The sequence below is a fragment of the Heterocephalus glaber genome, unplaced genomic scaffold (genome assembly GCF_053883595.1).
Source record: "Heterocephalus glaber isolate CG9 unplaced genomic scaffold, H.glaber_assembly_v1.0 deba00001504, whole genome shotgun sequence".
NCBI lineage: Eukaryota > Metazoa > Chordata > Mammalia > Rodentia > Bathyergidae > Heterocephalus > Heterocephalus glaber.
The window spans coordinates 72378519-72394114 of record NW_028258324.1 but is presented as its reverse complement, the minus strand read 5'-3'; the positions used below and the strand labels follow the sequence as shown (position 1 = coordinate 72394114).

At 38.4% G+C, this 15596-nt stretch overlaps 1 protein-coding gene across 5 annotated transcripts in view; it reads right to left on the bottom strand.

The window, feature by feature from the left end:
- Positions 1-15596, bottom strand: part of Setd2 (SET domain containing 2, histone lysine methyltransferase) — a 121090-nt gene that overhangs the window by 21532 nt on the left and 83962 nt on the right. For all 5 annotated transcript variants that reach the window (XR_015441168.1, XR_015441167.1, XM_087187095.1 and 2 more), the window contains 3 exons: positions 11505-12171; positions 4125-4259; positions 818-957 (listed from right to left, as the gene is read on the bottom strand). Coding sequence is in view for 3 of the 5 variants with exons in the window: in XM_087187095.1 (XP_087043221.1) it covers positions 818-957; positions 4125-4259; positions 11505-12171 (942 nt within the window). In the remaining 2 variants the exon portion in view is untranslated. The remainder of the gene's footprint in view (positions 1-817; positions 958-4124; positions 4260-11504; positions 12172-15596) is intronic.

Genomic DNA, 15596 nt, shown 5'->3' with positions numbered 1-15596 from the left:
GGGTCCTTGCCTTGCAGGGCAGGCGGTGAAACCGCTGAACCCTAAAGTCAGATTTTTATACCTACAGGACTTGTCAAACCAAGGTTCATGGATCAAATCCAGGCCACTACATATTTCTATAAGGGTCTTTTGTTGTTGTTTTTCCATGGTAGAGGAGACCGAACCCAGGGCCTTCTTTTTTATTCTGAGACAGGGTCTTGCTAAGTCATTAAGTGGCCCAGGCTGGACTTTAACTTGTGTCCTACTGCCTCAACCTCCCAAAGTGCTAGGATTATAAGTGTGTACCACTATGCTTTGCTTCTAAAGTTTAATTGGACACAGACATCATTTACATATTATTTACGGTTGCTTACAAAATACTAGAAGAACTAAACAGTTATGATAAGAGACTGCTTAGCCAGCAAAGTCTGAACACACCCCCTATCTACAATGTTACTGGAGATAAAGTTACTACCACTTTAAAACAATCCCTAGTTATCTCTAAGAGTCTTAAGGATTAAAAGTACATCATAATAGGCTGAGGTGGTATTACTTCATGCCTATAATCCCAGCTACTCCTAAGGCTGAGGTGGGAGGATTTCATGTTACAGATGGTCTGGGCATTTAATGAGATTTCATCTAAAAAAAAAAAGTACATCAAAAACATATTTTAAAAGTACCAAAGTCTAAGATCTACAGTATCTTTTAAAATGTGATTCTGGGAATTCAGTAGCACTTAAACACAGTGGGCAACCAATAACTGTACAATTCCCCCAATGGTGGCAGCTTCTCTGACCAAGTGGAAGAATATTAGGGGATGCCCACACAGCCCTCTTACCTTGTGATCACATGGTAGTAATAAATCTTCCCTTCTGGATCTCGGGCTGTCTTCCAGTTGGGAGGTAAGACAATGGTTTTTGGTTTGGGAGGAGATGGGGGTGGCAGGTCCAGTAGATTATTTGTCACAACCATTTCAGGCTAAAAAAACACACATTTTTGATCAACAACATATCTCTCAATTGGCTCAACAGAATAAAATAGCCCAATTAAGCAATATAAAAATACACATCTAATTTTTTTTGGCTTAAATTCTTTTATTGGTACATTTTAGATATACAATATGTTTACATTTATCATTGGGTGCTTGGACATGTACATGATGTATCTTGGTTCTTATTTTTTCCCCATTCCCTGTGCTCCCCTTCCCTATTTACAAAGACTTTGTTTCCAATTTTCCTTTTCTCATAATTTTTTCTTTCCCTTCTTTCCTTTCCCCTTCCCCTCCCACTTCCTCTATCCTTTTGGACCTTTTCTTCCTATTTCACATTATTATTTGTTTTAATCCTTATTTACACCTTCAGTTTCTCACACTAGACAAACTATTTGGTATTTACACATATGTGTCCTACTTATTTCACTTAAGAGGATGGCCTCAATATGCATCCATTTAGCTATAAATGTCTCTAGTTTCTCATTCTTTATGGCTGAGTAGTACTCCATTTTATTTAAAAACCACATCTTCTTTATCCAGTTTCCAGTTGATGGGTACTTGGGCTGTTTCCAAGCCTTAGCTATTACAAACTGTGTTGCTATAAACATTGGTGCACATATATCACTGTGTTATGATTCTTTTGGGAAGATACCCAGCAGGGGAATAGCTCAGTCAAATGGGACCTCTAGTCCTAGTTCTTTTGGGTATCTCCATACTGATTTCCACAGTGGTTGCACCAGTCTGCACTCCCACCAAATATGGAGAAGGGTTTCCCTCTCCCCACAATCCCGCCAACATTTGTTACTGGTTGATTCCTTGAGAGCAGCCATTCTTTCTGGGGTGAGGTGGAAACTCAGTGTTGTTTTCATCTGCATTTCTCGAATGACCAGTGATGTTGAATATTTTTTCATACGTTTATTTGCTGCTTTTATTTCTTTGTCTGAGAAATGTCTGTTCATTTCAGATGCCCATTTTTGAATTGGGTCTTTGAATTTGGGGGGGGGTCTGATTTTTTTCAGTTCTTTATATATTCTAGAGAGTAGTCCTTTGAGGTACAGTTGCTAAAATTTTTTTCCCACATTGCAGGTTGTCTCTTAGCTCTACACATCTAGTTCTTTAAGAAAGGACAAGGGAAAAGTAAAAACTAGAAAACAGCTGAAGGGGCAAAATATATGAAGGGATGTATCAGAAAATTGACAGTGGCTTCAAATTTACCATTCAAGATAACACATTAAAAAATACCAAGCCGGGGGCCAGGGATTTAGCTCAATGGTTTTGCCACCTGCTGCAGAAGTGCAAGGACCCGAGTTTGATCCCCAGTACAAAAAAAAAAAAAAGCTGTTTATCATCTACAGCAGTATTAATCCAACTTTAAATACCCAATGCTAAATGGCACATACCAATGTCAGGATACTGATTGGACTTCATTTTAAAAATAAACACAAAACCTGAAAAGCAAATACTATACAAATGTTAACATTTATCCATTACATTTCTCTGTATTTTTCTGTAAGTTTGAAATTTCATACTTGCATTTTAAAAATCTTAAGTGTTACAGGTTAAAAAGCATTGAAAGCCTCATAATCACTGTAATAGACTTAAGTGTTTCCCCCAAGTCCATATTCTGAAGCCCTAACTCTATTGCGACTGTACTTGGAGGTAGTGGCTTTAAAAAGGTAATTAAGGCTCAACTGAAGACATAAGAGCAGAGGACCAGAGATTTAGCTCAGTGGTTCCACTGCCGGCCTTTCGAGTGCAAGGACCGGAGTTCGGTCCCCAGTACCAAAAAAAAAAAAAAAATGGGGAACTAATCCAATTAGGACTTGGAGTCCATACAAGTAAAGGAAGTAACAACAGAGGACAGTCGCAGAGAACTGTCCTGTGAAGACACAGTGGCCAACTAGAAGCCAAGGACAGAGGCCTCTGGAGAAAACCAGCCCTTGACAACTTAATCTGTGACTTCCACTCCACAACTGTAAGAAAATGAATTTCTTTTGATTAGGCCACTCAGCCTGGTATTTTGTCACAGCAGTCTTAGTAGACTAACACAATCACCAGAAGGTCAGATATCCTTCATCACTCTATGTAAACCAATTGATGAAGCATAATTTTTTCAGCTTTACCTTTATTTGAGCAGTTAAAGAGGAATATGAGATCCCAGACTCAGATTAAATATCCTCATATGGGTCTCTGAGCGTCCCTTCTTTGAGCATTTCCCTGTCTATCCTCACCTTACTTTGCCAAGCTGGGGTTTTTGGCCCAGTTTAAGGTTTTTTTTCTTTTTAGGGTACCAGGATCGAACTTGGGACCTTGTGCTTGCCAGGCAGGTGGCAGAACCACTGAGCTAAATCCCCGGCCCCCCAGTTTAAGTTTTATTTCCTCCATTCCCACAGTGCTCTGTCTAGCCAGTGAAGTAATCTCTTTCCCTACACTTCTATGTCACTGAAGAATATTCCAAATCATCTGGTACTCTCTGCACTAACCTATCTGTTTAAAGCCCATTTCAGTTGCCAGATTGCTATGAAAACCTACAATCACATTACTCTACTGTTTAATTTTTCATACCTTTTGCCACACCGCCCTCTCATTTTCTATTTTATCCAAAGCCAGTAACATTTCAAGATTTCACTACAACCTTCCATATATGTTGCAGAACACAAAACTTATATTACACAACATATACAGTGAAATAACACTATGCAACTGTATAACTCTAACCTAATCTAGTCACTAGTAACCTAGTGATTAGTATAGAATCATATTCTCATACTCAGTAAATACTAAGATACCTGGTCTAGAAAATTATTACTTCAAAAATTCAGAATATAAAAATATACTGCCAGGGTAAATGACAAAAAGAATCCTAGGAGAAAAATATATAACAATAAATATGGCTATAAATTTCACAAAATTGGGCCAAGGATGTAGCTCAGTGGTCCTGGGGTTCAATCCCTGTACCAAAAAACAAAAAACCCCAAATTTCACAAAATTAAACAAAGTTTTTGTATAGCATGGTTGAATCCACGCTCTAAGAGTGCTCAAGTGAAACTGGTGACTACCTATATTGAAATATAAACAAAACCCCAAAATAAAAGAAAGTCTAAAGACAAGGCAGACAGTCAATGAGAGTTTTAGCAACTGAAATATTTCTTACTGGCTGTAAAGGTTGTGGCTGCCCTGGAGTAACAATTGTAGTTACGGCTGCAGTTGGCTGTACCACCACTCCTTGTGGGTGAGCTGTGAAAATTTGCTGTCCCTGGATATACTGAAGACTTGGCTGGGCATAACTCTAAAAGATAAAATGAAGAAATTAATAATCTGTAATTTCTAGATCTAATAAAGCGGTAACCAACTTCCAAGATGGCATAATCTTATTGGCAGATAAACCCATTAAATTTCTCATAAACTTTTTATGCATGTATTTGGATGCAAATGTGTAAAGCAATCTTTGTTCGAGCATAAAAGTTTATTTTTACAAAAATTCCCTATTCATTTACTTTGATTTCACTTTGTCATAAGAATATAGAACTTTTTTTTGCTCATGGACACTCTCCACTAGCTTCACTTTATTTTTTGAATTTTTTTGGTACCGGGGATCGAACTCGGGTCCTTGTGCTTGTGAGGCAGGCAGTAGAACCACTGAGCTAAATCCCCGGCTAGTATCACTTTAATGACATGCTGGTCTTAGGACAGCCAAGAAATAGCTCCATGCTGCTCTTTTCAGGAAACCTTTTCGCTATCAACTAGCAGTAACTTGCAAGTTGTTCTGATGGAATAAAGTTAAAGGGAGTGAATCACAGAAAAAAATGATCAAATTTCAAGCTCATCTGTTTTAGCTTTTTGTAATCTGCTAATACAACCTCTACAAAGACAGCAGAATTTAATCCACCTAAAATTTTCACCACACACTTGATTTACAACACACCCTATTAGGATGCAGAAACCTCTTTCATATATATTATCTCATTTAGTCCTAACCACCTAAGATGCAAGTATTGCCTGTGCCCTCGAGTTTCATAAGAAATAAGTACTATGTCTAGGAATTAAACCTATTCTGCAATTATTTTTCAACCACAACAAAGCCTGCTTAAAGAAGTAACAAGAAGCCTAAAAAATAACTTTCCTGACCTAAAAGGAGTGACTGCTAAAGAATTGTATCCATTACTTAAAAACAGATTTGGATCCTATGGACTAAGATTCTACCAGGTAAAATGATTATAAGCATTAACTGATAAGTACTCCAAATCCTAAATACAGTAGACCCTTGACTTACGAGCTTGATCAGTTCACGAGGGCTGGTTATAATTCAAGATGGTTGTAAGTCAATACAGCTGAGATCTGAATGTTTACCTGGGCACCCACTAAAGCTAACAAAAGGCACATGACTCTCCCATTAACTAATTAACCCACTGTTCGTATGTTAGGCCAGTCATAACTTGAGAATCCACTGTAAAACAATCACAAATGGTACCCAAGTAATGTAAAAAGGCCAATGCAGCTACTTAACAAATTTCTGGACTAGTAACCAACCAGTACTAGTAACACATACTGAGGATCAGATCCAGGGGCAATCTAATACTGCATCATATCCCCAACCCTTTAAAAATTTTTAAATTTTGGGACAGGATCTTACTAAATTGTCCAGGCTGGCTTCCAACTTTTGGTCCTCCTACCTCAGACCCCACGTAGCGGGATTATAGGCATGCACTACCTACCAATGGTGTGAGTGCTCTACCACTGAGATACATTCCAGCCTTTAGATAAACACTTTCTGAGCAGAGAAAACAGTAGGAAAGGAAAAGAAGAAGAATACTTGAAGCTGCTGCTGGTGGAGCACAACTGTAATTCCAGCAATCTGAGACACTGAGGCAGAAGGATCACAAGTGTAAGCCTGCCCTGGGCAGCTTAACCCTGTCTCAAAATTAAAAGGACTAGAGATGTAGCTCAGTGTGAAGGTCCTGCGTTCAACCCCTAGTACTGGGAAAAAAACAAAGAATTTGTCTGACAAGATCAGAGAGTTAAAAAAGGCTCATCATGGGCCACGGGATTTAGCTCAGTGGTTCCGACACCTGCCCGGCAAGTGCAAGGTCCCAAGTTCGTTCCCGAGTACCAAAAAAAAGTCTCATCATGCAGACATTTTAAAGTGTTGATTACTATAGAATCAAGTTGTGGTTTCTTTAGCATGAAGATGGGCTCCAAATGTTGGCTGTGAGATAACTTCTGGACTGAAATGGCATTATGTAGCTTGATTATGACCTATATTTACAGAATAAGTCTCCAATTTTATGTTTCTTAAATATAAAAGATGTTAAGGGATGACAATTTACCATCAAGAATAACAAAGAATAACTTCCAAAGGAAAAGGTAAAGCGTGCTGAACAACATCAGCTCTGCTAGACAAATCACCCAAGATCACTGCATTCATTAGATTAATTATTTTTTGTTGTGTTTTGCTTTTGAGACAGGGTCTTGCTATGTAGTTTAGGCCTGCCTTGAACCCGTGGTGACCCTTCTGCTTCAACCTCAGGAAACCTACTGTTAAAATAAAGGAAAAATGAGAAGGGCTCCCTATCCCTAAAACCAGTGATAATTATATGCCAACATCAAACTAACAATAGTGATATATACTTTAAAAAAAAAAACAAAACAGACTTCAGGCTTTTACAAATATCACATACCTGCTTAAATCTAATGAGGGGAAATCTGCTGGAGACTGACTTGCCCTTTGAAATGACCTGAATTTATACAAAAACTAATTTCTTAAATGTAAATCTGTCTAGAAATATCTTTAAAATGTGGTTTTTAATGGGAATTACAAGAGAAATCTAAGAAAGTTCAACATGTTGTAGAAAGGTAAACATACTTTTTGTGCCTCGCTTCTAGGGACAAAAAAACCCCTCACCATTAATAATATCTAAATCACTTCACTGAATAAAGTAAAAAAAGTGTAGTCAAGCACTCAATATTTTGGGGAGTGATAACTTTGTAAAAATAGGTCACTTATTAGTGTCCCAAGATCAACATCTATCAAATGACCTCTGCTGAAGTTAAACTTTGGAGTTGTGGATGTTGCTCAGAAGTAGAGCTCTTGCTTAGCATGCATGAGGGCCCAGGTCCAATCTCCAATACAGCCAAAACCCCAAAAGTTTTTATATTTAATATGCAGTTATGATAAAGGGTTAAAGTTACCTTCTGATAACACATTTGTTGGAAAATTATACTAAATATGTACATACACATATGACACAAATTTAAATCATGTTACATATTATTTCATCATTAAGGGTACTGACAGCCTGCAAATTCTCAGCAGCCTGTGTTGGTATAGTTGATGCTTGAACAACGAAGATCTCAAAGATTCTTCCTGGAGATCACATCTTTGGGCTACCAGTGAGCTTAACTCAGCTGTATTTCACAGCCCATTAATGTCAATACTCCCTCAACATTATTAAGGTAACTGAGTGATAACTTTCAAGATATATGGTGCTTTCAATTATTGTTAGTATCTCATGAAAATCTCAACCACGGTGAGACATTCTGCTCATTTTATAGATGGAAAAACCAACATTCAAAAAAAGCATATAAGTGACTATCTCCAAGACACTACCCAAAGCCCCAAATCATCTCTGATCAACTAATGTTTTTGAGAGGCAAAAGGACAAACTGAATTATACTTGTCCATATATCTATTACTCAAGCATACATAAAAAAGATTATGGAATTAATAAGGACTACGTGATAGACTCAAAGACAGAAAACAAAACTGTGATGCTTGAGCATTGCTCCTGATAACTAAACTTAAGAGAAACCTTTTGCTTACTGGGATAGAAAACACAGATTGTGTTTTGTTGGTTTTTTTAAGAGTAGGAAAAATTTATTGGGAGAAAGAAAGCGTCTACCTAAGAGAGACAGAAGCAGGGGGCAGATTCTGTTTTGTAAGAACCACCATATAACCACTGGGCTCTTTACTGAGGAGTCTTTAACGGATATTCCAGTGATGTTGCTTCGGCTCTAACACTGAAATTGAAGACACACTTCAAGAATAGGAATGGGAGTGAAGTACAGTGGACCCTTGACTTACAAACTTAATTCATTCTTAGAGGGCTGATTGTAACTCATGGTGGTCAACTGAAGGCTCAGGCTCCTCTACACAGCCTTCAAAGTCTCTCTCCTATATACAAGCAGATTTCAGTGTCCTTAGAGAGTCACTGGCCCAGGATTTCTCAACCCCACACAGGAAAGGCTGTTATAATGTTCCTTCCAGAAATCTTTAAGGATTAAATCTATATCTGAGACCATCTGGGAGCACAAGCGGCTGGCATTCGGGTCGTAACTCAAGATTTTAGTCATAAAACTAAAATGCCAGTCGTAACCCAAGTTGTTTGTATGTCAGGTCGATTGTAACTCAAGAGTTCACTGTAAACTTTTTTTTTTAAGCTGGGGATTGAACCCAGGGCCTTGTACATGTTAGGCAAGTGCTCTACTATTGAGCTGCATTCCCCAGCCCTTATGTAAACTATATTTATTGTACCTCTGATACATTTTTTCAGGGAAAAAACTTTCAAAACTAATGGCTTGGTCTAAGAAAGAATATGGCAAGATAAAGCAGGACAAGTTAGGACGCAACATATTTAAGATTTCTAAAACTGCCAGGTTTGGTGGCACATACCTACAATCCCAGCACTCTGAAGGCTACAGCAGGCAGAAAGTAAGTTCAAGGTCAGGCTGGGCTACAAACTGAGACCTTGTCTTAAAAAAAAAAAAAAAAAAAAAAAAAAAATCTCGGGCCGAGGATGTAGCTCAGCAGCACAATGTCTACCTGGCAAGCAAGAGGTCCTGAGTTCATTCATGGTAGAAAAAAAAAATCTCGTAAGACATTCTAAAGGAGGCAGAATTAATCATACAAATATGTATATGTATATATACAAAGAAAATTCTTATCTAGTGCCAATAATGTCTATTTTCTTACTAGCCTTATTTAGCAATATTCAAGTCAAATTTTTAACAAAAAAATCCAACAAAATAATCACGTATTAAGAAACTTCACATGGTAAGCAAAATAAGCTAGATTCAGAAAGTCAAGTATTGCATGTTTTCCCCCTAATATGTTGAATCTAAATACAAAACAAAACCAAAGAGGAAAATAAAAAGAAATACTATTAGACAAGAGGAAGGGAGTATGAGGATAGGGGAAGGGGATATAAGGAAAGGTAATGGGGGGGAATGGATATGATCAAAATATGTTAGATGTATGTATGAGATACCGCATTGGAAGTGCAAGGTCCTGAGTTTGATCTCTAGTACCAAAAAAAAAAAAAGAAAGAAAATACCACATTGGAAGCAAGTATTATGTAAATTAATATGAACTAATGAAAAAAAATATATTTTAAAAGTTCAATGCAATATCATTTATAATTATGAGAAAGATCTTTCCATTTAAATGACTACCCCAGGGAAATGGATAATGACATTACAGGCAAATGAGAAAAATCATAACTATTAAAATGTGTATGTATGTGTATACACATACACAAAGACACATAGTAATATGGGAAAAGTCATGTTAAGTAGGAAAACATGAGATTCAAGACTACAAATACCTAAGATATATAAACATGTGGTTAAAGAAATCATAAAAAATAAAAGTATTAATTCAGCTAAGGTTCTAGGAATTAAAGGACACTTTGCCATGGCCATTTAAAAAATATTTGAGCCTGGCATAGTGGTTTGGATCTATAGTCCTAGCTACCTAGGAGGCTCAGGTAGAATCAGTTGAACCTGTCCATTAATCAACCTGGGCAACAGAGAGAACCTTCCTCAAAAAATATTTTTTATATAGCTTTACCACAAAAATATTAAGTATTATATAATAATTTTTACTTCTCTAAGTGATATGTAGAAGAAACATTGTTTGGAGTCTTCTGTATCCGCAATAATTCATCTTTAAAGTGATGGGAAAGCTGGGCGTGGTGACGCACACCTGTAATCCCAGCACTTGGGAGGCTGAGGCAGGAGGAGCGCTGCAAGTTCGAGGCCAGCCTGGGCTACATAGTGAGTTGAGGGCTAGCCTGAACTACAAAGCGAGATCCTGTCTCAACAAAACCAAACTAAAACAAACAAAGAAGTGATGGGAAGGACACAAGAATGTGGTAAGAATGATGTTTAATCCTTTTTTTTTTTTAAGTTTAAAAATGTACTGCTTTGTTTTCTTGGGCGGGAAAAAAGAAATCTGATTTAAAAACACAAAATATACTTTGAAATATAAAATCAGTATTCTTACCTTTTAAATTCACTATTATTTCCTACCAAAAAATAACCTCAGGCTCAGTGTATCAAAACCATTCTGGGGCCGGGGATTTAGCTCAGTGGTTTCGCCGCCTGCTGTGCAAGCGCAAGGAATCGAGTTCGATCCCTGGTACCAAAAAAAAAAAAACCATTCTGGCCAGCTTCATGAGAGTAATAAGTAGCCAGGCGTGGTGATGCACACCTGTAATCTGAGCACTCTGGATGTCTGAAGCAGGAGGATCACGAATTTGTGCCCAGGCTGGGCAATTTATGGACACCTAGTCTCAAAATAAAAAGGGCTGGGGATGTAGCTTACTGTGAAGACTCTAGGTTCAATCCCTAATACCATGGGATAGGGTAGGGGGTAGAGGGGAATAATGTACAAACTAGGTCTAAAGGAAAACAGGACAAGCCATAAAGGGTTCTCATTTGGCAGGAATACAGAATAATCATCTATGTAATTCACTATTTGTAAGCAACAAGGAGAGGATTAACACAAAAAACAATTATGTTAATACCAAATTATTTTCACTAGACAGTAGTAGTTGCCAAGCCTCCATGATGACTCCTCATGATCACCATTTCCTGATACTCACACTTAGGCCATCTCTCCTCCCTCCCTGGGGTACCAATACAATATAGCAGAAGTGATGGTTATATTTTTTTTTTTGAGACAAGTTCTCACTATGTAGCCTAGGCTGGACTCAAATACATGGTGATGCTCCTGTCTCAGCTTCCCGAGTGCTGGGATTACAGGCATGCACCACCAAGCAGGGCTCACTTCTAAAAAATACATTATAGAAGACTGTAGTTCCTGCAGTTGGTCATTTCTCCACCCACCTTGATCACTTGCTTTAGGGAAAATAGCTGATAATTTAGTGAGCAGCCCTATTGAGAAGCCTAAGCAATGAGGAACTGAGGCTTGTTAGGGACCAGAAGTGAGGTGGAAAGCAAATTCTCCATTCCTAACCTAGCTTTCAGATGAGTGCAGCCCAAGCTAAGAGCTTGACTTTAATTTCACAGAAGACCCTTAGCCAGAACCACCCACCAAAGCTGCTTCTGAATTCCTGGCCCACATGTACAAGCCCCTGTGTTCAATCCCTAGAACCAAGGGAAGAAAAACTTACGTGTGTATACACATACATACATACACACACACACAAGCAATTCATGACAGGACTTTTATCTTTTGTACCAAATTTTCTAACACCCACAGACACTCAGAAAAAAAGGTAATAGAGTTAGATACCTGTACAATTGGTGGAGTTGTCTGTGAATAAGATGTCACACCATAAACACTTGGACATGTCTGTCCTTGATAATATATGGTTGCTTGAGATTGTGCAGGAGAGTACTGCTGCTGTACACTGACAGATTGTTGGTTTGAATCCCAAACACTATAATTCTGTCCCTGGACTGGGCCTGGGGTTGGTACTGGCATGACAGCAACGCTGGAGTCTTGGTGTACCACAGCATCACTCTGGGCCACATACTGTGAACTGGACACTTCCACAGGGGCTGCCACATGTGGCACCACTGGCACTGGTGGAGGGGCAGCAAGGGGTTCTGTAGAATGTCCCACCAAGGGCTGAGCATGATCGTAAGGAGCAGGAGAACACACAGGGTCCATGCTGGGAGTGGGCAGGAGCACCTTTCCAGCATTTGGGTTGCTGGGGTCCACGTAGGCCTGCATGGGATAGCCTGGTGGGTAGCCAGCAAAGGGGTGATGGGGGGCATTATAGCCAAGAGAGTCATAGGGCAGTGGTGATGTCATTCCCAGATTCTGCAGCTGCTGCTGCTGTTTCTGAGCCTCCCGCTGAGCCACTTCTTGCTCAAACAACTTTCGGCGTTCCTCTGTAGAGAGTTTATTGCGGTCTTTAATTCGTACCTTCTTTTTAGAAGTTGGTGTGTCATACCTAGAAAGAAAACAGTAAGAGGGTCACAAAGTTACTCACTACATCATGGGCATAATCCAAGAACAAAGAATTGTTATATGACTCATTACTAAACCACTAACCACACCAATTTCAGTTTGGCGGGAGTTAAAAAAAATCATACTCAAAATTAATTAAAGAGCTTTGCAGATAGAATAGAACCCAGAAGAAATCAACATTTAGATGAAATTACTATGAGAGAAACTGACTACAAGGAGACACAAGGGATTCTCAGATTCTTGGACTTCATTTATAGATATACAACAGCATTGTATTCTTTATAGCTGAAGTCTATTGTGTAACTACAAATTCTGAAATCCGAAAGAGAAAATAAGTGGAATGAACCAAGAAATAATCCAATACTCAATTCAGTATCCCTAAGGTCCACAGTATGGTTAAGAAGGAGATCAGCTCTGAAAAGAGAATTAAGAGCTTGGAAGATAAACACAAGTTCAATAAATTTCAACCAGGTAAAAGAAATCCACATATAAACATATAGTACAGAAAAAAAGAAAGAAAAAATTTAAAAGTAGACTAAGAGAAAAGCAAAACTACTTGAAGAATGATAACAGACCAATAAATTTCACAAAAGCAACAGGGAAAGTCAGAGGACCATAGCATCAAAGTATTGAGAAGAACTGCTAACATAACTAAACTGCCCTTTAAAAATGAGGTATTTTTCAAAATATTATCCATAGAACTATCAGATGATCCAGCAATTCCACTTCCATGTATATACTGAAAATAAATGAAAGCAACTAAATTTTTTAAAAAGTTAAAACATGGGATTCAGACGGGCCTGTTGGCGCATGTCTACAATCCCAGCACACTGGGAGGCTGAGGCAGGAGGGTCACAAGTTTGAGCCCAGCCTGGCAACTTTGCAAGATCCTGACTCATAATAAAAAATAAAAAGGGCTGGGAAGCTAGCCCAATGTAAAAGATGATGTAGGTTCAATCCTCAGTTCCTCAAAAATAAAACATTTAAAAATAAAAACAAAAAAATAGGGCCAGGGATTTAGCTCAGTGGCACAGCACCTGCCTGGTCATAAGTCTGATCCCTGGTACCAAAAAATAAATGAATAAATAAAGCAAGGAACAAGACTTGTACAGAAAAGCAATATTTACAACAGCACAAATGTGGAAACACAGCTGGGCACGGTAGCACATGCATGTAATTCTAGCACTTAGCAGCTTAAGGAAGGGGAATCATGAGTTCAAGGCCAGCTTGGAATGTATGTAGGAAGACAATATCTCAAAAAAAAAAAGAGGAGGGAGGACAGAGGAGGGGGAGGAGAGGAGGAGATGGAAATAACCCAAATGTCTGATATATTTATAAATTTGTACAGCTATACAATGGACTCAGTAATAAAGAACTATGGAGTGTTGGGGATTTAGCTCAGTGGCACTGAGCCTGCCTGGCAAGCACAAGGTCCTGAGTTCTATCTCTGTTTCCGTCGCCGCCCCCCCCAAAAAGAACTATGGAGACACAACATTCAAATGTATTGTACTTATGATAGATACCATATAAATGACATTCTGGAAAAGAGAATCAAAGAACAGAGTTAGTGGATAGCAGGAGTGAGAGATACTTACTGTATGGGAAAAACTGACTACGAAGGAACACAAGGGAATTTTCTGAGGCAATGGAAATGCTCTGTATGCATGACTGTGGTGCTGGTTGCATTTGACAAAACCCACTGAATTCACTTAAAATAATCTTATTCTAAGTAATTTATACCTCATAATAGTTGATTTTTTAAATATGAGTAATGCAAGCAAGAAAAATGAGTAAGATTCTAAGTACCTGTATTGTTTAGAATATTTATCAATTTTAGATTTTCATTAAGCTGATTGAAATAGCCAAAAAAGAACTACCAGTATGTATTTTTACAACATAAGTTATAAACTATTTATTACACATACAAAGTTAAAGCCAAGCTGGGTATGGTGGTACATATCTGTAATCCTAGCACTCTGGGGAGCTGAGGCAGATTATCACAAGTTCAAACTCAGCCTGGGGAATTTAGCAAGATCTTGTCTCAAAAAAATAAATAAACAGAGCTGGGGACATAATACAAAGACCTTGGGATAAATCCCCAGTGTAGAGAAAGAAGAAAAGGTTGAAAGAAAAAGGAAAAAAAAGAAGACAGAAAAAAAAAAAAAAAGACAGTATACTTCTATTAATATCAAACAAAGAGAATTTAAGACTATAAATCAAGTCTAAACAAAATTTCAAGAACTGGTATCATACAAGACCAACTAATGGGTTTTGGGGGGGTTTTTTGTGGTACCTGGGATTGAACTCAGGACCTTGGTCTTGCAAGGCAGGCAAAGTGCCACTGAGCTAAATCCCCAGCCCACAAGACCAACTAATGGTTAAAAGCAAACTTAAGCAAAAAATGCAAGCATACACTGGAAATCATACTGGAATTAGAAGAGAAAACATATTGGATATTAATGAGCTAAGAACACATGCAAATTAAGAATTAAAAGAAAACCAACATAAAAAATCTTTAAAAAAGAAAGCAGAAAATGAAAACATCAGTATAAATCATTATTAAGACAAAAAATATTGCTGGGCAAGGTAGCAGATGCCTGTAATTACAGCCACTTGGGAGGCTGATGCAAGACAGCAAATTCAAGGCCAGCCTGAGTAATTAGGTAAGACCTTGTTTCAAAATTTTAAAAGGGCTTTTAAAAAGCTCAGTAGTCAAGCACTTAGCGTGTGTGAGGCCCTGGTTTTAATTAATGCAGGGCTGGGGATTTAGCTCAGTGGTTCCACCGACTGCACAAGCGCAAGGACCCAAGTTTGATCCCCGGTACCAAAACCAAACCAAACAAAAACATCTTAATGCAAGAAAAAAGTTATCACTTTCCGATTTGTATTGGAGGTTCTTATTAGCAGAAAACAAGACAAAGTCTGGCATGGTGGCATGTGCTTAAATCCCAGTGCTTGGAAGGCTGAGGGAGAAGGAGGATGACAAATCTGAATCATGCCTGGAAATCTTAGCAAGAAAGTGTCTCAAATTAAAAAATTAAAGAGGGGTGGTGGGGATGTAGCTCAATGCTAAGGTGGGCACAGTGGTACACGCCCATGATCCCAACACTCTGGGAGACTGAGCCAGGAGGATCACACTTTGTTTAAGCCCAGGTGGAGCAATTTAGGGAAAACACATCTCAAAAGAAAAAAATAAAAGGGTCAGGGAGTGCAGCTTAGCGTGAAGGACTTGGATTCAATCCCTGGCACTGAGGGAAGGAGAAGAGGATAGAGGGAGCTGGGGGCACACAAGGGTCAGAGAAGAAAAAGAAAACAAACGCCAAGAGGTGCTGACATACAAACACGGGGGTGGGGGACCAGCAAAACCTCATACAAATTTTCAAAATTAGTTTTGAATGGCCACCAAAC